The sequence below is a fragment of the Typopeltis vanoorti genome, chromosome 19 (assembly GCF_054136105.1).
Source record: "Typopeltis vanoorti isolate ZY-2024b chromosome 19, IOZ_Tvanoo_1.0, whole genome shotgun sequence".
Classification (NCBI taxonomy): domain Eukaryota; kingdom Metazoa; phylum Arthropoda; class Arachnida; order Uropygi; family Thelyphonidae; genus Typopeltis; species Typopeltis vanoorti.
Window position 1 is genome coordinate 90,414,222 of NC_143567.1, and position 26,673 is coordinate 90,440,894.

General features: G+C 35.9%; 1 protein-coding gene across 1 annotated transcript in view; it reads right to left on the bottom strand.

Moving 5' to 3' along the window:
• Nucleotides 1–26,673, bottom strand: part of LOC150096330 (netrin receptor UNC5C-like) — a 164,343-nt gene that overhangs the window by 30,688 nt on the left and 106,982 nt on the right. The window contains exons 5-6 of the mRNA XM_090409032.1: nt 21,014–21,163; nt 3,720–3,821 (exon numbers count right to left, since the gene is read on the bottom strand). Of these exons, the coding sequence (XP_090265158.1) occupies nt 3,720–3,821; nt 21,014–21,163 (252 nt within the window). The remainder of the gene's footprint in view (nt 1–3,719; nt 3,822–21,013; nt 21,164–26,673) is intronic.

Consider the following 26,673-nt stretch of genomic DNA (forward strand, 5'->3'; position numbering starts at 1 on the left):
TCTATATCTGATTTTATATCAAATCATCTTCTATTCCTTCAATTCTAATTGCTAACTTGCAACTTAAATATAGACTATGTATTGCTCTGTATAATATTCCACTGATACCATATAAGAGTTTTAAAAAGCTTCTCTGTTGGTACTTTATTGTATGCTTTTAAGTAGATGATTCTCGTTATATGTTGTTAAGTAAAAATCTGATCCTGATAATTCCTATTTGGTCAGAAGTCACTTTCTTCTCCTCCAGGTTTTTCTTCCACAATTTTTCTTCATCTATTCTTAACTGCCTTTCCATATTTCAAGTTTCTGATGGCCTTTACTAGTATTGATATGTTCTCTTGATTGTTTGAATGTTGATTGTTTTCTACCACTATTCTGTCATCTTGTTTCATTTGGCAGTCTTTCAAAGTAATTCACCATTATCTATTATTCCTCTGACAGTACTCTATCTGCCAATTTGTAGTTTCTTCGATAAGCTATATAATATTTTGCCATTTCATGATATTTGTTTTCCATATTCTTACCAGTCTTCCCATGACTTTTGTCAACTTTTGTACACAACTTAGCTCTCTTACATTTTCTCTCTATATTCTGAGCATCTGCAATAGTGCTTGCTAGGGACTTTTGATATTATTATTATAATTATTGTACGAGCACTTCCATGGAGTCTGAAGATTCATTGTGGGAGACCCAAAGTATGCATACAATCTATTATACCTCTTTTTGGACCCATTAGACAAAGCACTCCCAACTAACTCTAGCAACCATTCCACTCATTCACAACTCTCTAAGCAAAAAATCTAGTCCTCACACATCTACTAACCACACCTTTATTCAACTTCCAGGGTTGACATATTGTTTCAGCCCTTCCAGCCAAGTGGTGAAACATTTCCCCTGCATCAATCATATAAAGCCTTTAAGAAACTTACATTTTTTATCATATTCCCTCTCTTTCTCCTATCAACCAACTTCTGCAATCCACACACCCTCAATCTCTCCTCATAGAGAACATTCCAACAGACCACTCACTTCTTGGTTGCTCACCTCTGAATCTTCTCCACTGCTTCCTCATCTCCAAAGACCAGACCTGAGCACAGTAATCCAAATGTGGACATATCAAGGCCTTATAAAGTGGAATAACTTTCTTATCTCTACTTGTTAGTGTGTTCTTGTTCTTCAATGGTCAAGTAATCTTATAAACTACTTTAGCAATTTTGCAATATGTCCTCTAAACTTTGACTCTCTGTCTACCACCATCCCTAAATCTCTAGCTTCATCTATTTCCTGGAGTACAGTTTTATTGATGTGGTACACAGCTTGTAATCTATTTATCCAAAAATGCATAACTTTACATTTCTCCATATTAAAGTGACATCCATTATCTTTTGCCCATACCGACAATCCTATTTAAATCATCCTGCAAGCTCTCTGCATCACCTTGATTAACTATTACTTTACCTAATTTCATCAGCAAACAACTGAATATTTCCTTTCAGGTTATTTCCTATATCATTTATGCACAAATATTTCTGTTTACTTATGCTTTCTTCTTTTCCACGACTGCCTCTAACTTCTTAGAGGTAATGAATATATTTTCATATATTCATTGTCATGAAAGTAACACTATCAACAACAGTCAATAACTTTTCATTTTTCTTGTGTCTTTTCTCCATATGAATTTCTGCACATCTTTATGCTGAAACATGGTGTCAGTGATGACTAGTTTGTAGGATATCTGCTGTTTAGCTATATCAGATTATAGCTAAACAGCTGTTGCTAAAATTTTTAGCAACGGCTGATTTTTCTTGAACATTTCTTAAATGTATAGTAAAAATGCATTATTTTTTGTAATCAGAAATTTCTTTACTGATGTTACATAAAAGAGAAATCTTTATATAGTTATGGCTTGTTGAAAACTATCTTTTTAAAGAAAATATGTTTAACTGCTATATATTCATTTGCAAAAAAAAGGACACACTCCTCTTATTTAGTTTTTATATATATATATATATATATATATATATATATATATATATCTGTAACTTAAAAAAACCTTGAAATAAGAAAATATTTAACTTTCTGATGATGTTTTCATGCTGTTAACTATAGTCTTGTTTACAACAAACAATGATTTTACTTTTGTCTCACTGCCATGTTGCTTTCCATGCCAGCTAGTAATGTGCTTGTGTGAAGTTTGTACTTCCAAAAAATAGTGTGAAAATAATAGAATAAATGTTGTTTAACTGCTATATATTCATTTGCAAAAAAAAAGACACACTCCTCTTATTTAGTTTTTTTTTATATATATATCTGTAACTTAAAAAAAACTTGAAATAAGAAAATATTTAACTTTCTGATGATGTTTTCATGCAGTTAACTATAGTCTTGTTTACAACAAACAATGATTTTACTTTTGTCTCACTGCCATGTTGCTTTCCATGCCAGCCAGTAATGTGCTTGTGTGAAGTTTGTACTTCCAAAAAATAGTGTGAAAATAATAGAATAAATGTTGGTGTTGCAATGGATTAGAATGAAATATGTGCCTTTAAACTCTAGTTTAGGGAAGAAATAGAGTTTAAAGGAATTCTTAAGCCAAAAACTTGGAAAGGAGCATTATAAGGGAAACAAACAGTTATCCCAAAATTATTGGATGAATTTTTTCAAAGAAGCTAAATTGGAATCTAGATAAAGGTGAAAAGAAGAATTACATAGCTTCTCCCTAAGCAATGGACAGTTCTTTTTAATAAGTCAAATAGCAAACTTATTCTGGTTACTATTTAATACTTGAAAGGAACTTTTTTGTGTTCAATGATAAAGATATTTCCACAAGTAAAAGGAACTTTAAAATTATCTTTGTATTTCAAGGAAATAGAAAAGGAACTGATATTAAAGAAGATAAGAAGGAACAAAAACATATAGAAATACATCTTAATAAAAGCTGTGCACAAATTATCTTTTTGCTTTCAAAGTAAAATAGGTATGAGCTAATTAGTGTTAAAAGCAGAAGAAACTGTATTTTATAAGTTTGAAGTTAATTGCTTTTGTTTGTGTATTCAATGGGAGGATAGTGTGTGCGCTGCCTCGTTTTGACAATTACGAGTTAAGTAGACGAGCGATGATAATGAATGATATGATTGCAAGAATGTGCAAAAAAAAGGTCTGAAATTTGTTGATGTTTGGAGTGTGTTTGAAGGAAAAAGACAGTTGTATGCTAGAGATGGACTGCATCTGAACATGGAAGGACATAAGCAATTGAAGAAGTTACTGTTTTCTGAACAAGTAGAAGTAATTGGGCAAGGAAACTAATATTGAAAAGGTTGAGTGTAAGAGAGAAAAACTTTAGCACCGATTGTATATTTATTGATCCTTATACGCAGAATAAATTGCAGAAGAGAGGGGATGAAAATCGGCATGGGACTACTGAAATTAGTGACTTATGTTTATGCTAACAAAATTGTTCACATTCTAAATGAGAATGCTATGGGAATACTATAGCATTCTCATTTAGAATGTGAACACTATAATAAGTAAAGTCTATAGAGATAAAGGTGAAGGACAGTTCTCTCCAGAAAACCAAAAATAACTGTTGCAGTTTATTGTGAATGTGCCTATAAGACCTATAAAACCATGTGTAAATAAATCTTTGGTTCATTTCAGATAATATTCACTTTGAAGTAATAACTGTCACATATTTCATTGTTACTTAATCAAATATATACCTGAGAGCCGAGGTCGATCTTTATCATCTCTTAGTACTGCCACATATACTTCCACACTACAACCTTTCTTCAGAGCACCTTGAGGAATTGTTAGAGTAATACCTATGAAATAAAATTTTAGAATTAAATTTATAATCAACTGGCTTTAAAAGGCATAAAAATTCACAGTATAACAATTTTAATTAACAATTAAAAAGTATAACAAATAAAAAATAGATATAAGAAATATGCTGATTATTAAATGTGTAATGACAATGAATCACACTAAGTAGGAAAATAAACTTTATCTCTATTATTAAAAAAAATTCTGCTAATATTTCATGGCTGTGACAACCAGATCTTCAAAGCACACAGACCAAAACTAACATTAACTTGTATAGAAAATGTGTAGTAAAATGATATTTACAGAAAGGAATTATCAATTATACTTGCCAAAAAATTACATTCCTTTAATCCAAGTGTAAGCTAAAAAAGTTTGCACATTAAGTTATCTTCATGACTAGTCTACTTGTATATAGAGGCTGATGAGTTAACATAAATTATTTTAGTATCGCATATGGGAATGATGAAAGAGGAGAGAATATGATGAATAGGATAAGTGGAAGAGAGGGAATGAGAGAGAGTTATGGGAATGATAGAAGAGGAGAGAATGGAAAAAGTAGGAGAGAGGGAATGGTAAGAGGTGTAATGTACAGTGACTCAGTGATCTGTGGTGTGCAAGATAGGATTGCGTGAGGAGCGTTTGCCTGGAGGAACAATAGAAAGTGTGGCTATGGCAATTAAGAGGGATGAAAGTGTGGATGAGATGATTGTAATGGTAGGAACAAATGACTTGAGAGGTAATGTAAATTGGGCAGCAAGAGATATGAGATTCTTACTTGAGGTAGTATGAAAGAAGACGCAAAGAGGAAAGATAATGTGCATGTTGCCTAGGTATGATTGTGATGAGCTGAGCAGAGAGCAGTCATATTGAATAACATAATAGCTAGAATGTGTCAGAAGAGAGGATTGGCATATGTGGATGCTTGGACAGCGTTTGAGGACAGAGAGGAATTGTATGCAAGAGACCTCTTGCATTTGAATGAGGAAGGACGTAGGCATCTCGCGAGATTGCTGTTCTGAACAAGTCAGTGTGTCAATACAGGGAAACTAGAATGACCAAGGTGGATGGTAGCAGGGATGGCCTCTTGTGGGAAAGGGTACTTGGGAGAAGGGGGACAATATCAAGTAGTGGTGAGCCCAGTGGAGTCTAGAGGGGATAATGCTGGATATAGAAATAGTGGCATTTTTATGCTTTATACTAATGCCAGCAGTATCTGGAATAAAGGAGCAGAATTGGTGGCACTGATATCATCAGCCTGGCCATAGATTATTGGGATCACTGAGATGTGGTTGACAGAAGAGGATATAATAGCAGGAATAGAAGTAGCAGGGTACAGCATTTTTCGGCAGGATAGAAAGGGAAAGGGTGGTGGTGGAGTACTGCTTATGATAAGCGACGACTTATGTCCTCTAAGAGTGTAGGTTTTGGAAGGCAGTGACACACTAATGATTTTGAAAGCATATGGTGTGAGGTAGAGATAGGCAAGACATATTTAGTGGGGTGTTGCTGCAAACCAAGGAGCATAGAGGGTGGGGACCAGGAAATATTATTATTATTATTATTATTGTTCCGGGAAACTCCAAGGAGTCGACAGACTCATCGAGGGAGGCCCTAACATCATGTCTGGAACAACTATTCAACATTCACACAGTATCTATCATATCTTGCATTGAACTCATTCACGGTCGTAGCACCCACAACAGACTCTGGAAGCTTATTCCACTCATTCACCACTCTCCAAGTAAAAAACCTAGCTCTAACACCCTCACCATTGTCAACCACGCTCTTGCCCAGCTTCCATGCATGGCCCCTAGTCCTCCCACCACCAGTCATATTTTCAAAAATATCTTCTGGATCAATCTTATAAAAACCCTTCAGTAATTTGAATGTCTCAATCATATCACCCCTCCTTCGCCTATCGTCCAATTTCTGCAACCCACAAATCCTCAACCTATTCTCATAAGGTTCATTCCACAGACCTGCTATCATCTTGGTCACTCGTCTCTGGACCCTCTCCACTTCCTCCCCATCAGGAAGAAACCCTGGTGCCCATAACTGGGCACAGAAGTCCAGATGGGGTCTTATCAAGGCTCGATACAGAGGAACAATAACTTGTTTCTCTCTGCATGTTAAAGTATTTTTCATAAGCCAGGTGATTTGGTGAGCTGTTTTAGTTACTTTTGCAATGTGCCCCCTAAACTTCAACTCCCTATCCACCAGCACTCCCAAAAACCTGACCTCATCAATCTCCTGGAGTACGGTTCCGCCTATGCAATATACTGCTGCTGTTCTTTTCACCCCAAAGTGCATAACCTTACACTTTGCCACATTAAACTGACATCCATTTTTCCTAGCCCAGTCCTCCAAACTATCCAAATCATCCTGTAAAATTTTGACATCCTGTGCACTCACAATTGCTCTACCCAACTTTGCATCATCAGCAAACAAGTGAACACTTCATCTCAAATCCTTTCCAATATCATTGATGAACAAACTGAAAAGCAGTGGTCCAAGAACAGAGCCCTGCGGCACTCCACTAGTCACAAGACGTCTTTTTGACTCCACTCCCGAATAAACCACTCTCTGGTATCTCTCCTTCAACCACCCTCCTATCCATCTTACCAACCCTATATCTATCCCCATCTGCTCCAGTTTACTGATTAGGATTCCATGTGGTATCCTGTCAAAGGCCTTGGCAAGGTCCAGTAGTATCACTGTAAACCCATTATCCCTATCCAGTTCAGCCATCACTGTGTTATAAAACGTGAGCAAGTTACTGAGGCATGATCTACCCTTCACAAATCCATGTTGTCCCCCACACAATATCCCATTTTCATCTATCCAATCCTGTATTCTTTTCTTGACTAATTTCTCTAAGACCTTGACAATGATTCCTGATATGCTAATCGGTCGGTAATTTACAACAGCAGTCTTGGAACCATTTTCCCCTCCTTCCACCCGCTCGGGACTAACCCAGACCCGAGACTCAAATTAAACAAAATGGTCAAGGGTACTGACAATTCTTTAGCTGCTTCTCGTACTACATGAGCTGGTATACCATCCAATCCCACAGATGTATTGGCATTGAGGTTATGCAATAGACTACTCAGCTCCACTTCATTCACCACAATTCCCGTATAATCTACTGGTTTATTCGTTTCTGCAATGTCACCACCTGGATGACATATTCTTGCAAAGTGCTCACTCAGTAACTCAGCTATCTCAACTGATTCAGTTATTTCCCTACCATTGGCATTCTTTAAAATCATTCTGCCATGTACATTTTTCCTTTTACTTGCTACATATCTAAAAAACTGTTTAGGATTCACTTTAGCCTGCATGGCCAATGTTCTTTCGTAATCCTTTTTTACTTTTCTTACCACACTCGTCACCCTTCTGGCCTGCGCTTTATACCGTTCATGTGCCTGCCGGTCACCTTTCTCCTTAAATTCCCTCCATAGTTGTTTCTTTTTTTGCAGCTCAAGCTTAATGGTGTTATTCATCCATTTAACCCCTACTTGATTTATTATTCGGACTCTAGGTATACAATCAGCCATTGCTTCATGCAAGCACTTCTTAACTACCTCCCATGCACTATCAACTTCTAGTCCTTGCAGTTGTACATGCCATGGCACTGAGCCAATCAAACTCCTAAGCTTGTCATACTTTCCAACCCGATAATTACACATGTACCCTGTCTTAATTGAAAATTCTACACCTTTAGCCACCTCCCAATTCAACACCCTATGATCACTCTCACCGATTGGTGGCAATGTGGTCATATTTGTTACTGCCAAATCCTCAGATGTAATTACTAGGTCAAGCACTCTCTGACCCCAATATTTTCCATTACATGCCATCGCAGATAGTTATCCCTTAATAACCGCATAAAATACAATTCCTTCCTCCCGTGTGTCCTCTCCTCACTCCAATCAATGCGACCATAGTTGAAATCTCCCATAATAATCACCCTCCTTCCACTCATTTCTTCTATTTGTTTGTGCATACTGTCACCACCATCTTTTCCATCACCTGGTCTATAGCAGCACCCAATTGTATATTTAGTTCTGCTAGCCACAATCTCACACCAAATGGCCTCAAATGTGCTCTTTTCTCTATCCTGCAATTCAACTTCTATTCTCCTTGGCTGTAGCTCATCCGCTATCATCAACAATACTCCTCCCCCCATTTTATTCTCTCTGTCATTCCTGAACACACTATACCCATTACATTCAATCCCACTAGCTATATCATCTACAGTCAGCCATGTTTCACTAATACCAATAACCTGTGGTCTGGAAGTGCCAACCATGGCCAAAAACTCTTCCTTCTTGTTCCTAATACTCCTAGTATTACTGTACATGAATTTAAGACCCCCCATTAGCCCCAACCCTACCTTGATGCCTTATATTAACTATCCCACTCTGGTTTGTTGTCCTTATTTGCTCTAGCATATTATATTCATTCTTACATTCAACTGCCTCCCTAAGGACTGTATATCTACTCCCCCCCCCCTTAACAAATCTAGTTTCCCTGAATTTGCACATCCACTACATTCAGCAACACTTTCTCAAGTCTTCTTACACCATAACCATTCAAATGCAAGCCATCCATCTTATATAGATCCTTTCGCCCATCAAACTCACTCCACACGTCCACAAATTCCACACCACTCATCATACATAACCCATGCATAAAGTCATTCGCAATTATGGCCCTCCTTTTAAACATTTCACTGTCATACCGTGGCAAAAGACTAATCACTCTCTCACTCTTTTCTTTTGCTACCTCAAACAATTCATTCAGGTCTTCTATCATTTCCATTTTATCTCCTTTCAAATCATTCGTACCTGCCACAACAATCATTTCTTTCACCCTTTCCTTTTGCTCTCTAATAGATTCAGTTACATCCTTTATGGTCACACCAGGTTGGTACGATTTTGTCAAATCCTCTACTAACATACCTCATACTAACGACTCTCCATACAGCACTCTATCCTTCATTTTGTTCATGTTCACATTCATACGCCTATTTTTCCTGTCATACCTTTTATTATTGGTTGGTTCATTCAGTCGACTTTTGTTCATGCACTCTAGCTGCTGTTTTGCCCTTTCTATCGCACCATTCAACAACGTGATCTCACTCAATGCATCTATCTCATCTTTTTTATTCTCTGAGAAACCATTAATACTATCATTCACACTCTCATAATTCTCATGTACAACCTTGCCGTTTCTTGTCATATCGCTAATTTCTTCATTCTGAAGTTTGACAAAAATATCACACTCACGATCCAAAATACACTTCAATTCCTCATTCTCCCTACATTTTCTACACATATTCAATCCTTTATTATCATCTATCCACACTCCAACTGCACTCCGCAAAGCGTACATTTCACAGCTAGTACACTGACTCATTTCTTTTATACTACCGTTCTTTGATAAAGATGGCGAACCATCATTACTGGCCGCCATTTTCCTTCGTACAGGTGCCATAATTATTGCAACGTGTTTTATCAAATAATAAGTTATAACACACCAAAAACACACAAATAGACGCACTAAAATACGCAAGGCAAACAAAACTATGCAATATTAAGTAATTTTATCATCGATAACTGAAAATAATACTTATCTTATCAGGAGCTTGCATGAACACTACACACTATGATATAACCTCAAACTCAATTATAGAATTTTTTTTTTTTTAGTTAAAATTTAGGGAGGATAAGAAAATTAAGCTGCAAAATAAGAAACAGCAAATCATGGAATCAGGTAAGTTACACTGATTGTAAAAAAGGATATCATTTGGTATGGTAACTATCATAAAATATGCTATTAATGAGTGGGTTACAATTTACCTGATTTTCTTTACTTTCTAATTTACCTGATTCCATGCTTTATTGCTTCTTATTTTGCAGCTTAATTTTCTTATTCTCCCTATTATATTTAATAGGGAGGGAAGAAAATAATCATAATCAAGTTTGCCCAGAGCAAAAATTAACAATATAGTACATGCAATTGAAAAAGAGAAAAGAAAAGAGATCATAATTGTAGTAGGTACTAACAACTTAACTAGTGATAAGTTCAGCATGAGAGAAGATATGCAAGGGTTGTTGGGAGAAATGAGAGTGAAGAGCAAGAATGTGAAAATCGTAAGTATATTACCTACATATGATAAAAATGAATTGAGAAGAAGAGCTATGATGGCAAACAATTCAATGTAGAGGCAGTGTAAAAGGAATGGATGTGAGTTTTTAAATGTGTGAAGTGAGTTTGAGGGAACATTAGATTTGTACAAGAGGGATAGCTTACACTTGAATGCATTTGGTATCTTGCATTTTAGTAGTCTTGAAAAATTGTTAATTGGTATGAGACCTAACACAGAGAGTCAGGTAAACTATATTATGATGGGAGGAATGATGAGAATCTGTGTGTAAGAACGACAATGTTATGCCACTGTGTTAATAATGGGAATGATTATGAGGAGGGAATGAATTAGATTTTGTGTTCATCCAGTTCGGACCCATCAAGCATGTGCAAAGATGCCTGCATAAATAAGATGTTACATAAGAACAGAGCTCTTCAGTTTGTCCAACTGTGTCATGCTAACTACAGACAAGAGTATACAAAAAAAAAACATGTAGGTAGCTTATTATGCATGTACACAAATGCTAGGGATAGCTATTGCTTTCGTCAATAGGTTGGGATCTCAGATTGTAGGCATTAATAAGATCTGGCTATCTCAGAAGTAGCCATACTAACTGGTATTGAGTGTAAAGGGTACAGTATTTTCAGGAAAGCCAGGAAGATAAGCGAGGAGGGGGGGGCATGCTACTAATTGTTACATTGTTACAGACCTAGTGGATCAGTTGCTAGTGTTGAAAAAATGCATCACCAAATAAAGATGATGGATGCAAAAAGAGTAATAATCATAATGGAGGACTTTAATTATTCAAACATTGATTGGGTAGCAGTAAACTCTCACGAGAAGAATGAAACTGAATTTATTAAGCTATTGCGAGACAACTTTTACAATCAGCACGTAGCAGAAGAACTCGAGGTCACAGTGTTAGATTTGATTATAGTGTCAGAGGGGATTTCAGTTAAAGGCATGACTATTCTGCCTCCAGTTGGTGACAGTTATTTATTTATCATGTGATGGTAAAATACAGCGAGAAACATAATACACCAATGTAACAGATGTATGACAACTAAAAACAGCATAAAAGTTTTACAAAGCAATTTTCAATTTTTCAAGTCAGTTTATAGCTTCTATTGTAATATTATGTATATCCTGTATAGTGCCCAGGGCCTCCTTATCCATTGGGCTAAATGGGCTACAGCCAAGGGGCACCATTGATCCAAGGATGCTTAAGAACTGAGTAGCTTTTTTCTATTGTGTGTATTTTTATAAATACAAATAAACTACCTTTATTATATTATAAATATTGTTGAATTAAATAAAAATGTACAATGTTGACATATTTTAAAATAAATTTTTTTGCAATGAAAATTATTTAATTAATTATGTGTATTATTTAATTATTGCTCAATCCAATGTAATTAAGGTGCCAAATTTTTTTAGCCCAGGGCGCTCAAACTTGGTAAGTGCCCTCAAAAGCATATATAGGGCAATTCGGTAAAATATGATCAATAGTTTGAGAGTGATAACTGCAGTCACAAGCAGGAAAATTGGTCTATTTCCATTTATGTAGATGGCGTTTACATCTACCATGACCAGTTCTTATGTGGTTTCAGGTTGTCCAAAAATGAAATGGTAGTCCAAATCCAGGTAGTTTAGATGTAGGGTCCAATATAGCTAAGGATTGTTATAAGGATTGTTATCTTTCAAATTGAAAGATTCACCTATTAATTCCTTTGCTGTTCTGCAACCAACTAGGATTTCTTGATTTTAGTCTCCTTGTAGGGAGATTTTCTGTCTTCATGGATTAGGTAGGTTAACATTCATGGTTAAATTTGTCCCTAATTTAGCAAGAGCTGCTTTTCTATATAAGTTAGGTGGTGCAAAGGTTACTGATGGCAGGAAGCCAGTAATTTGGTGTAGATCTTATAGTTCCAGTTATTCTTCTCATTGATTAAGTTGGGTGTCCATCTTAGTGGTATGAATACTATTGAGTCAAACTGGGGAGCAGTACTCCACAGTTGAATAAACCAAGGCCAAAGCTGATAGATGTAAGGTTTCAGCATCTGCACCCCAAGTTGAACCAGCCAGCTTCTGAATTATGTTATTACGAGTTTTTATTTTCTGAACTACTTTCACTAGGTGGTCTTTAAAGGTGAATGTTCTATCTAGGGTAACTGTTGTATCTCTGAAGAATAATGTATCTCTGAAGAAGACAGTAGGTTTGAAATTAGCCTGATGGTTATTAAGATGTAAGGTAGACACTTCAGTTTTTGATAGGTTTGGGTTTAGATGCCACTGTTTGAAATATGAGTTCAGAATTTTCAAATCATTTGTAATTATTTTTTCAGCTTCATTAAACTTAGTGCTTTGTGTGATTATTGCAAGGTCATCTGCATAAGCAAATTTCCTTGAACTGGTTTGAGGGAGATCATAAATATATATAAATTAAACAACAATGGAGATAGTACAGAGCCTAGAGGGAGTCCATTATTAAGCTTCCATGGTCAACTTTTTTAATTGCTTGCAAATACCTGTATCCATCTGTTATTAAGCATATGGTTCAATAAATTGGCAAGTCTTCTACATGGAATCATCTTTAGAAATTTAAATAGCAGGCCCTTTCTTCATACTGTGTCATATGCTGATGTTAAGCCAATAAATACAGCAATAGATTTCAAATCTCTCAAAACCATTCTCAATCATTGATGTAAGAGCCAGTACTTGTTCACAACATCCTCCTCCTGATCTGAAGACTACTTGCTCAGGAGGTATTAGGTTGTTTATGATGGGAGATATTCTGTTGCATATAATCCTTTCCATAAGTTTAAGAGTGATAGATCATATATCGTGATTCGGGACGTTAATATTACTTGGTTCTTAGTGTGTCTTATCACTACTTTTTTTGTGGTCAGGGATTGTAAGATTTTCCCTGGGTAGCAAACCCTAACAAATTTATATTTATACTGTGCCAGTTAGAGTTATTATGCCTTAGATATTTTTGGACCCTCTCATAAAATGTTGCAGTTATGGCCCCTTCTCTTTCCTATTGTAATATCTTTCCTTCCCCTTTGTCATGGTTTGTAGTTTAGTGAGTGGCAAATGTCGGTCTCAAACACAAATCCAACACCAGGATTTTAAATGATTAAACATAAAGTTTATTTTATACTAATAGGATACATTAAACATGAAATAATCAACTCGTCAGTTATCTTAATTAGATCAAACCACTTCTAAATAATATCACATGAAAATCTCATAAATTGACACATTTATCATCCCCAAAGAAAAGCATGCACTTGGGCAATTGATACAACTTTATCTAGACAAGAATCTCTGGGAAAAGAGCTAAGGTAACATTTACATACTAGATTTAGCAAGAATCACTTGACATGGCTCTTTGGACTACCAGTCCAATGTCCTTAAGGTTACTCCTACAAATAAATTAGTTTCAGTTTTCTTTTCTGCATCACAACTTAACATGTTTTCCCTCAGCGCTCTCACTTAACTTTAGAAAGGACAAAATTGTCTTACTGTTTCTGGCTGCTCACTGTTTCACTGAATCACCACGTGTGAGTCACGTGTGCATCCTGGTTGGATCCTTGTTCACACTATAGATTTTGTCTTCCTGTCTCATGGATTCACATACACTGATATTTCACTGTCATTGGGAACATCTGAGGTGCTTGTCTGGGATTTTTCTGCATCCTTCAACGGGAAAACATCCTGGTTCGGGTTTCACTTAGACCCAAGCGTTTCCCTTCTGGTCGGAGATCATCCTCACGTCCTGCCTCGTTTCCCCTCACCCACTTTCCCACTTTGTGTCTCTCACTCTCTGTCCCCACTTTCATCTCCCCTTTTTTGATCATCCACTCCCTTTTTCTTCCAAGGAGCTTACATTTACGTTCGCGTCAAAATGCTTCATTGCGAACGCATGAGAGAGCTCCTCTCAGAGAATTAGCTAATCCTTACTTGTAAGGATCCAATATGGGCTTGTCAAGGTCATGTCCTCAAGGCTCTTAGTCTTGAGGACAGGACCTTGACATTTTCCAGAATTTTTTAAGAATTTTCCAAATTTTTTAAGAAATTCTGGAAAAATTCCATCTTGTTCAACAGCTTTGCCATTTTTAAGTATTCTGATAGTGTCATTTACCTCTTCAATGGTAAACAGTCTGGAAAGGGTAGTAGGGTTTGGTTTTAAGGATGTCTTCAATTTCAACAGTTGAGTGTTGATGTGTTTGTGTGTTTCTTGATGTGTGTTTCATCAAGTATGGTCTGCAACAAGGACCATGCTTGTCTACTTGAATGTATAAAATTGATATTTTCAACAGTCTCAATCCATTTCTTTCTCCTTGCATTATCCAAGGAGTCCAGGAGATCCTTAGCTACTGTCTAGTCTTCTTTTTCTATAAATCCGTGATAGAGGTTGTTGCTATCACTATTCGAACCCAGAATATGGTGAGAGTGACCATACGGTACTCATTTGGGAAGTGGCTAAGTTTATGGATATTCCATTTAGGATCAAGGTTACATGCTAAACTACAAAGCAGGAAATTATGACCCACTGGATTCTGCACCATGGAATCAGTTGTTTGATGGCAAGGATATGGACAGTGCATGGGAAGCATTTCAACATACTTAAATGATGCAATATAAGAATGTGTCCCGAGAGTTCAAAGAATAAACAGAGTTGGAGTCATATGAATATGTACTCTTAGCAAGTAAGAGATTTGTAATAAAAGGATCATGTGGAAGGAATACAGTGTACATAAGGATGATGTCTGTTATGAAAATTATAAGCAGTGGACCAGAAGAGTCACAACTGTTGTACAGAAAGCTAAGTCTGAGTATAAAAAGAAACTGGCTTTACAAGGTAAAGAATTCTATTGATATGCTGCAAGTAAAAGAAAGAATGAATATGAAAGAATAACTACTGAATGCAGATGGTGTGAGGGTGAAAAGTGCAGAAGAGGTAGTTCAAGTAATGAACAACCTAATGAAATGAATATAACCATATATTCTGGCTCATTAGCAGTTGGTCGAGTGATTAGAACCAGCAAATAGGCTGCAGTTTTGTATGCCACTGTGAGCATGGATATTTGTGATTCTCTTTAGGTTGGATAAGAGTTTCATCATCTGGTGTGAGATATATGCCCCACTTACAGGAGGTCTGAAGTGGCTCAAAAAGTTGTTTGGTATCTAGAGATGCAAAGATTATGTCAAAAAAAAAAAATACAATCTCTTAGCCCATTCACAGTACTAATGTACTATAAATTTGCTACCTTTTGTAAAAAAATTAAATTTACAATTATTCTTTGACTGCATGGGCAATCTATTTAAATCATCCTGCAGAATCTCTACATTCCTATATTAACTATTGCTTTCCAGTTTTGTATCATCAAATTCCTGATATGTGTTTAAAGAGTATATACAGGATACTAAGATAGTAATAATGTAAACTTTTTCATGTGGTACTAACTTCCTATTGATAATTTTCCTCCAAATCAGACAGTTATCTATCAGGACTCCAATACTGTCAGTTCTTACATTTCAATCTTCTAAAGCACTTGGTACTGCATTAATCCATCCAGAATTTGCAAATATCTTTTTCTCAACCTTTCTTCTTCCATTCTTTTTAACTAACCATATCACCTAAGATTAGTTCTGCTCACACATTCCTGCATGCTAACAATGTTTAAGTCCCTTCCTAATATTGTCCTTTTAAGGATTCTACATTGATGCATCTGTTCACTTCCCTATTTTTTTTTCCGAACTCTCACATCTGCAGTCTCCAGTACGTGATCAATTGTTATTTGTAACAAGCTGTCATAATCCATAAGTTAAAACTGGTTTCAACACTGTCTTGTATACAGTTAGTTTGCTATTTTGACTAATTTCTCTCTTATTCCATATCAATTTATTCAGCTGACTCCCTACCATACCAGTTCGGCTAATTCTATTGTCCATTTCCATGTTTAATCCATCTTCAGTAAATATTCTGCCTAAATATCTGACATTATTATTATTATTATTATGGGCTGCTCCATGGAGTTCTTAAACCCATTGAGGGAGGCCCTAAACATCATGTCAAGCACTATCGTGCAGAAACTACCATACTTTGCCTCGAACTCAACCTATTTCACTCATTTACTACTCTTCAAGCAAAAAATCTAGTCCTTATATCACTGCTAACTACAATCTTGCTCATATTTCCAAGAGTGCCCCTAGTTCTCCCACCATCAGACCTGTTCTGAAAGATTTCCTCTGGATTAACCCTGTAAAAACCCTTCAGTAATTTTTATGTCTCAATCATATCACCCTTTTTCCACCTGTCAACCAATTTCTGTAACCCACAAATCTTCAACCTGTCATCATAAGGTCCATTCCGTAGACCCGCTACCATCTTGTCACTCACCTCTGGATCCTCCTTACCTCCTCCTCCTCATTGCCAAGAAACTCAGGTGACCAGATCTACATGCAGAAATCAAGATTGCATCTTACCAAGGCTCAATAAAGAGGTATAATAACCTGCTTGTCAAGGTATTCTTCAGTAACCAAGAAATCTAATGAGAAATCCATTTTTGCAATATGCCCTCTAAGCTTTAACTTCCTATCTGCTAACACCCCTAAACCCTGGCTTTGTCCATTTCCTGGAGTACAGTTTCATCAATGTGGTACACAGCTGGTAATCTTTTTGCTCCAAAATGCATAACCTTACACTTTACTACATTGAACTATTCTCCAAGAGTACAAGCTGACTTATTTGCCAGGAACGTTTGATATGCTTTCTTCTTTTCCTTCACTACCTCTTTAATTTCCTGGTTCCACCATAGAGTTCTGAGTTTCCTGTCCTTATAGACAATCTCACCATTCCTCTCTGGCTGAATCAATCAGTAACTGTAAACCCATTACCTTTATCCAACTCAGTCATCACTGTATTATAAAACAAACATGAACAAGTTACTGAGGCACACCCTATCCTTCACAAAACCATGTTTCCCCCCTTACAGTACCATTTCTATCCATTCATTCCTGTATTTTACTCTTGGCTAATTTCTCTGGTACCCTGACAACAACTCCTGATAAGTTGATCAGTTGGTAATTTGCTACATCAGTCTTGGAGCCTCCTCTATGCAATAATCCTGCAGACTTGTCCTGGATTTATTTAAGAGTAAGCATCATCTGCATAAAGTAAAGAGCTGAGATTAATATTTCCAATTTGATTTAATGTCACTCAATTCGAGCTTAATGCGACTTCATAATGATTTCTACCGATGGTGGAGATAAATGCACTCTCATCAGATTTTATGTTAAATCATTTTCCAGTACTTCCTGCAATTCTAACTGTTGTGTTACAACTCTATATATAATATAGACTATATATTACTCGATATAATGTCCCATATAACTGTAATGTTCTGAGTTGCTTTTCTCTTGGCACCCTGTCGCATGTTTTTTCTAGATCTATAAAACTTAAATACAGATCCTTATTATTTTCTCAATTATTGGTCTTAAAATGAAAATCAGATCCCGATAACCTCTGTTTTGCTTGAACCCAGTTCTTCTACAAATTTCCTTTCCACAATTTTACTCAGCCTTTTTTCAAGAATGCTTGATGCTTGATTTAATCTTACTTGAAATAAGAAAATACAATAAGGAAATTCCTCTGTGATTCTAACATTATGTGGTCACCTGTATTATGGAATTTATTCCGTCATATATAACTCTCTGATTGTAGATGTTTTTTTTTGGGGGGGGGGTTTACAAAGTAAATGATAGTTTCACAAGTAGGCTGTTTGTATATGGAGGTAGATGACTTCACATCACATTCCCTAGTATCCCATAACCATTAGACCTGTGAAATATTGAAAGCTAAATCAGTGTAGAACTCATATTTTCTGCAACAAGAAGCAAAATAGTGTATCAGTTGTCTAACCAAAAAAAAAAAAAAAAAACTTTCTACAATTATCTTTAATCCAGTGCATATTAATGATAGGGTGCTTTCCACCCTCCCGCGATGAGTCTTTTGACTCCTTGGAGGCCTAAATAATAATAATAATAATATGGAAAATACTATGTTAGAGGCTTAATGAAGTAAAACAGCACTACGAAATGATTAAAAATATTTAATTCTTCCAATATTTCACCTTAGTCACCAAGGCATTGTCAATGAGTACAACATGAGACCTGTAACACACACAAAGGCAATACAAAACTAAGTGAAACACAGACAAAAGACTAGAGTCCTAACTAGGTGGGGAATCCTCTGTGGGCACCTATTTGGCAGCCTAGGTTGGAAACCGAGATCTCAAAGTATTAGTGCTCCCATATTTTGGGAATAATGCAACCATAGTTATTCAAATTAGGCTGATTTCTAAGAAATTTTGAAGAGAAAGACTGTTTTTAGAATCTATAGCTGTTTTCCTAGACTGAAGGAGAAAATTACAGATGAATCTATATCATGAAGGGTAGTAAAGGTATTAGAGAAGTTGTTTAAAGACAGAATTCAGGAATGAATGGATGGGAATATGATACTCATTGGGAGACTGTATGGCTTTGTGAAGGGGAGGCTTGTCTTATTAATTTACTTTCTAAAATAAGCTCTCAACTGTGACTTTCTAAAATAAAGTGACAGCTGAGTTGAATAAAGAAATGGTTACATGATATTGTATACTTTGCAAAGGCATTTGGCATAATATTGAACAAAATGCTATGTAAATTAAAGCAAAGTGGAATGGATAAGGGATAACTAAACTATTTCTTATACATTATGAAAAACATGGAACCAACTACCGTGTTAGAGTAAAACACTTTCGTTTAATATAAACCAAAATAAACACTCAACATGAAGGAAAGGTAAATTATTTCTTCTGTGATCTCCCTTCTGTCATTCACCTTCCTGTTATCAGCATTCATTAAATTTATCCTTCCATAATCATTCTTCTTTTATGTGCTATTTCCTCTTGTTTCCTCTAATCACATCTCCTCTTATTTTTATGCTTCTTTTTCAAACTCCCCATGTTTAATTTGTTCATTAATGATATAGGAAAGGATCTGAGAGGAACAGTTCATTTGTTTGTGGATGATGCAAAGTTGGGTAGGGCAATAGTGAATGCAGATGACGTCAAAATTTTGCAAGATGATTTGGATAGATTGGAGGTCTAGGCTAAGGTGAATGGATGTCAATTTAATGTGGCAAAATGTAAGGTTATACATTTTAGGGTGAAAAGATTAGCAGCAGATTACTACATTGGTAGAACTGTACTCCAGGAAATTGATGAGGCATGAGATTTAGGAGTGTTGGTGGATAAGGAGTTAAAGTTTAGGGGGCACGTTGCAAAAGTGGCCAAATCAGCTCATCAAATCACTTGGTTGCTAAGAATATGTTGACAAGCAGAGACAAGCGGGTTATTGTTCCTCTGTATCGAGCCTTGATAAGATCCCCATCTCGACTACTGTGCCCAGATTTGGTCACCTAGGTTTCTTCTTGATGGGGAGGAGGTGGAGAGGATCCAGAGGTGAGTGACCAAAATGATAGCAGGTCTGTGGAATGAACCTTATCAGAACAGGTTGAGGATTCTTGATGGGGAAGAGGTGGAGAGGATCCAGAGGCGAGTGACCAAGATGATAGCAGGTCTGTGGAATTAACCTTATGAGAACAGGTTGAGGATTTGTGAGTTGCAAAAATTGGTTGATAGGCGGAGGAGGGGAGATATGATTGAGACATTCAAATTACTGAAGGGTTTCTATAAAATTAATTCAGAAGATATTTTTGAGAACAGGGCTGGTTGTGGGAGGACTAGGGGACATCCATGGAAACTGGGCAAAAGTGTGGTTAGTAAAGGTGTTAGAGCTGGGTTCTTTACTTTTAGAGTGGAGATTGAGTGGAATGAGCTCCCAGAGTCTGTGGTGGATGCTGTGACAGTGAATGAGTTTAAGGCGAGGTATGACAGATACTGTATGAATGTCGAATAGTTGTGATGAATGTGATTTGGGGCCTCCCTCGATGAGTCTAATGACTCCCTGGAGTTGCCCATAATAATAATGACATTTCCCACAGAACGTTCACGGAAAAATAAAACTAACATCCTTTCCTTGTAGTTCTTAAGCCATGACAGTGCTCTAGGCTACCTTCTAAGTTTGTCACAATCACTAGCTCTGTAGTTCCACATATCCCTTCTTAACTGAAGATTCCATATTTAGCAACCTCTGACAAGTAAGCATAATATCTTAGGAAGGACCTCCCACGATGAGTCTTTTGACTTCATGGAGGCCTGAATAATAATAATAATCTATGGAGCACTACCTTGGTTAAGGATACATCTGATGCTATTACCAGATCTGGCACTCTTAAACCTAAGGTCTCCACATGTTATTTCTGGTAATTATCTGTGGTTTATCAAAATAATATAGTTTTTATTTAGATTCAGTTTTTTAAATAAGCACAGCAATTAAGTATTCTCATGCTTAAAGTAGTAATCAAGACTTCAGGGTATCACAGGATATTGAAAATAAAAGAATGGCTGACTGAGAATACCAGATAGGCATATTTATTTATTTATTTTATCTTTTAACTAAATAATGAATAGCTGGCAACATGTTGATGACAGCTAATACCTGTTCTTCAAGAAATACTTGTGCCATGAGAGGTTTCTTTTAATTTTTAAATAGCTAATGAAAAATTAATATTGCAATATTCCCTCAGTTATACTATTGCATTGTTTTATGTATATCACACGGCTCTTACTTTTTCAAATCAATCAATTATTCGCATTCTACCTTGTAATTAACTATCATTGCCACTGATAATGGCCTAATATTCAAGCTGAAGTATATGGCCTTAAATAAATAGTATTACTTATCCCTTGTGTTTTTCATGTTAATTAAAAGAAAGAAGAGACAGGTAATGCCACTGATTAGTTTAGGGAAGCTCATACTACTGTAATAAATAACTTTGATAACTTTATTATGATATGAAAATGAACTACAACACTGTAATTAAAATTACTAAATTGAAACTAAATATATCAAAACAACACCTACCAGAACCAGGCACAGAGATCAATGCACCTGCCTTGGTCACAGTACCCCAAGAGACACATTCAATGTCAAGATTTGATGGTAATGCTGCTGACTTAACAGACTGTCGTCGAGATGGAGATAATGATTCATACAAAGATGACTCAAGAGATCCTGCAGACAAAATTAACAAGATATCAGCTACGACACTAAGAAAGAATTAAGGATAAGTTAGGATACTGTTTCTCCAAATAGGAGAAATAATATAGAAACAATATATCTATAATTACAGATATAAAACAGGTCCATCTGTCAGATGGACTCGTTTCAGTCATTTATAAAAGAAAAACTTCAACATACCTACACATATAAAAAATGTGAGAGAATGTTGGTAAAAAAATAACTGGAACTGCTTGCCTTGATAAAACCCTTTATGAGTGCTGAATTTATAAATGCAGAATGCTACAGTATCTCAGCATTCAAATGACATTTAAAAGACAATTCTTTTAAATGCTATGAATGATATATGAATGAAGAGCATGAATGATATTTAGTGTGAATGGCCTTGGTGTTCTACTTGAAACACATGATCTCTGGGAACTCCTTTAATTCTACCCTTATCTCTTGGTATACTGTGCAAAATTTTGCTGCATTAATACAGTACATACTCTTCGCCACCTTATGTCACAAACATATGATCCTTCTTTCTCCTATCCACCAGATTCTGCAAATGGCATTCCTCAAACATGTGTCATATCCAAGATACCAGAAATCTGACACTACCTTAGTCACTCTTCTCTGGACCCTTTCCAAAATCTCATCTCCTCAAAGGAGGCTTCATAGCTCGTTTGGTATCAATGAAGCCCTTTGGTTGGGAAGACATGGGTTCAATTCCCATCTGTTGCAAGGAACCTTCATCAGGTTTTTTGACTAAAGGTGAGATAGTTGGTCTCACATACTTCTTCTTTTAATCCTTTTTATAGCCACTTCTGGGTATAGGTGTCTCCCAATTCTCTCCATCTATTGATCACATATATCTAGAGACAAAGAATGCTTCAGGGAATGACAGTACCTTCCCCCAGCTAACTTCAACCCAATACCTCATCTTGGATCCAAATGCCAATACTCAATACTCCCACATGCTAACAACATCTCCTTGAAAAACCAAGTGATAGAATTTGTGCATAGCAGTCCATATGTGGCTTCATCAAGACCATGTCTAGTGAAACTATACAGGCTTTACTTTCAATGTCCGTCTTATCATTGCAATAATCCATTGTGTTGTCCTCCAAAGTCTAGCAATGGAGTGCCTAAATTTCATGTCCTTAACTATCAATATCCCCAGAACTTTAATCTTCGTGTTATTTAACACATTCCCACTAATTTTATAGATTCCATCCTTGTCTTCTATATTTCAAAACTTTGCAATTTTATAGATTCCATCCTTGTCTTCTATATTTCAAAACTTTGCAATTTTATAGATTCCATCCTTGTCTTCTATATTTCAAACCTTATGCTTTGCAACACTAACACAGTGTTTTTGCACTGTGTTAGTGTTGCATGTCATAAAAGCAATGGCAGTCAGTTCCTTAAAACCATAACAAAATTTTGGTCATCTAAGTTGACTTACTTTTGTCTTCAGCAAGTGGAGCAGTAGATTTCTTCAGGTGGAAGAAATGAGTGTTTGATAACAACCAACTTTACAGAAGATAATTATTATTATTAAAAGAGACCTCCAGGGAGTCAGGAACTCATCGACAACACCACTCTATGAGAAAAAAACTAGATCTCACCCCCTTCTTAGCGGCATTCATTCTCAGCTTCCAAGAATGCCCTCTTGTTCTTTCCCCACCCTCCATAAAAAATTTCATCAACTGAAATCATGTATGACTCTTTCATAAGTTTGTAAGTCTCGAATCATATCACCCCTCTTTCTCCTGTTTGTCAGCATCTGCAGTTTACAAATTTTCAATCTGTTTTCATAATCAGTATTTCACAATCCTGATATCATTTTTAACACTCTCCTTTACATGCTCTCCATCATATCAGAATCACAATTGAACCAGACCTGCACACAATAGTCCCCAAATGAGGTCTTTTCAAGGCCTTGTAAAAAAGACAAAATAACATCGTTATCTTTACATGTTAAAGTTCATTTCAGAACTGCAATTATCTTTTGAGTTATATTTGCAATCTTTGCTACATAGCCCCTGAAGAGTGTTAGTTGACAGGAAGTCAATTAACACTCCAAAATCCCAAGCCTGATCAGTTTCTCCTAGCATAATTTCACTAATATAATATGACATTGGATATCTAATCACACCAAAGTGAATGACTACATTTACTGACAATGAACTGACATCCATTTTCCCATTCCCACAATTCCAGTCTATTCAAATCATTTTGCAAGTACTGCATATTAACTGCATTCTTGATTACACTATCTATCTTTGCATCATAAGCAAATAGCTGTATATTACCTGTCAAAACTTTCCCAATGTCAATGCACAGATTGAACAACAGTGGACCAAGGACTGATCCTTGTGTGAATTATTATTATCCACGCTAATATTTTATAATCCAAATCCATGTTCTCCAATTTATGCAACAGTCTTCCATGCTGTATTCTGTCAAAAGCCTTAGCAAAATCCAAAAGTACCATGGTGTATCCATTTCCCTTGTCTAATTCAATGGTAACAATGGTAGCAACTTGCTCACATTCTATAATAATGTTGCTTCCCTTAGTAAATCCATACTGTTCATTGCAAAGTAGGGATTCTCTGTCAACACATTTTTAAGTGCGAGCTCTAACCAACTTCCAAATCTTCACCACCACTGCTGAGATAATGATTTGGCTGATAGTTGATTACATAGATCTTTGCACCACCCTTGTGCAATGGGATTACCATACATTCTTTTTACTTCTGCAGAATCTTCCCTGTTGTGAGATTCAAATTATATAGCATGATTAAAGCAACAACCAGTTCAGATGAACACTCTTTTGACACCCATGCTGATATCCATCAGTCCCTATTGCTTATTCAGTTTGTGCAATAGCTTTAATACCTTCTCTTCATATACCTGAGTTTCTTCATCTAGTGAAGAGGTAGCAGTGAGTTCAACATTGCATATACCAAGTTGATAGCCAGGTGCGCACCAGCAATATGTGCAATGTGTGCGATGCACACAGGCACCAAAGATTTCAGGTGAGAGAAAATACTTTAAAAAATATTATTCATTAATTATATCAAAATAAATTACATTTTTGTTTAAATTTTAATTATATTTCATAGATTTCTCTTAAACAAATGATTTATAATCACTTATTTATTATTATTCCTTAAGATCTTATTTTATTCTGATCATAGTTCTAACAGGTAGTTTAGCAAAAACAAGTAAAAACTTGAACTTGCTTGAGTTTACTGTTTACAGGATGACGCACATTTGAATTTGTTTAATCTTGTTCACACTAGCATTTGCTCTAAACATATATAAGAAAATCTGCTGCAGTTTTTAACTTTATTCTATATTCTGTTGTTATCAGCAGAATATAGGCAACATCTTGCAATGTACTTGAATCGACATGAGAAAAATTTAAATCCTTTGAACAATTACAAGAAATGGACAGAATTAAATTACATCCTTAAAAAATAAAACTTGTATCGATCATTTGCAGCAAAGTTTTAGATAATGAAAGAAAATGTTGATATGAAGTTATAAAAAGAATAATTTTTGTAGTAGTTTTTAGACAAACAAAATCTAGCTCTTTGTGGTAAAAGTAATAAACTTTACGATCGCAACAATGGCAATTTTTTAAAATGCATTGAGATGTTAGAAAAGTTCATTATCAAATTCCTGCCATGTACTCTCAAGGGATGTACAGGATATGATAGTACTACATGAAAAATTTACATCATTACTAACTTCCTATCTACAATTTTCCTCCAAATCAGTCTGTTACTTGTCAAGACTCCAACATTACTAGATTTTATATTTCTATCGTCTAAGGCACTTTGTACCGTATCAATCCACCTATATCTTGGTCTTCCTCTGGGTCGTTTTCCTGCCAACTTGGCAGAGAACACTTGTTTTGCTAATCTTTCCTCGCCCATTCTGTTTAAGTGACCATACCACCTGAGATTAGCTCTGCTAACGCATTCCTGAATGCTGACAATGTCAAGTGCTTTCTTAATATTCTCGTTTTTAATATGATATTGCCATTGACGCCATCTGTTCACGCCGCTAAGCTTTCTCAGGACTCTCATATCTGCGGTCTCTAGTCTTTGATCAAGTGTTTTACTTCTGACCCAGCTCTCTATCCATAGGTTAAAACTGGTTTGAACACTGTCTTGTATATAGCTAATTTAGTGTTCCAACTAATTTCTCTCTTATTCCATATGAATTTATTCAATTGACTTCCTACCATACCAGCTTTATTGATTCTGTTGTCTATTTCCATATTTAATTTACCATCTTCACTAAAAATCGTGCCTAAGTAGCTGAAATGTTTTACTTGTTCTATAGGTTCTCTGTTCATAACACAGTTGACATTTTCAATGATTCTGCCTATTTTCATTGTCTTTGTCTTTTTATTGCTGACCTTCATACCATATCTATTACAACAGTTATTCAATTTAGTCAGAGAATCTTGCAGACTTGTAGCTGATTTATTTAGAAGTATAACATCGTCTGCATAAAGCAAAGAGCTGACATTAACATATCCAATTTTGATATCATGTTTAATACCAATTTCCTTCATAATGTGATCCATATAGATAATGAATAACAGAGGGGATAATGTACATCCTTGTCTCGCACCAGATTTAACATTAACCCATCTTCCTGTACTTCCTTCAATTCTAACTGCTGACTTACAACTCAAATAAAGACTAAGTATTGCTTGATATAATGTCCCATTGACACCATATAGCTGTAATGTATTGAATAGATTATCTCTTGGCACCTTGTCATATACCTTTTCCAAATCAACAAAACTTAAATACAGATCTTTGCTATATTCCCATGATTTCTCCACTATTTGTCGTAAAGTGAAGATCTGATCCTGACAGCCTCTATTTGATCTGAATCCAGCTTGTTCTTCACCAAGCTTTTTCTTCCACATTCTTCTCAACCATTTCTCAAGTATACTTGCATATATCTTGTCAGGAATACTCAATAGGGATATACCTCTGTAATTCTCACATTCAGTTTTATTTCCCTTTTTATATATAGGTACTATGAGAGCTCAAATCCAATCATTGGGAATTCGTCCCTCTGTCCAGGCATTCTGAACTATGCAGTGCAGCCACTGTGAGACTTTTATACCACCATACTTCAGCATTTCTGGTCGAATATCATCTACTCCTGCTGTCTTTCCACATTTCAAGCCTTTAATGGCTTTTTCTACTTCAAGTATGGATATGTATTCCTGACTGCATGACTGGTCAGTGTTTTTTATCACTGTGCTGTCATCACTTCTTGTTTCATTTGGCAAATTTTCAAAGTAATTACTCCATACTTCAAGGATATCTTTTTCTCCCGTTTTCATTTCACCTTTATCATCTCTAACTCCTTTTACAGCACTCTTTCCTCTATTCCTAAGCTTTTTGAACAACCTCCAGAATATTTTGCCACCTTCTTGATATTTATTTTCTATGTTCTTGCCAAAGTCCTCCCATGACTTT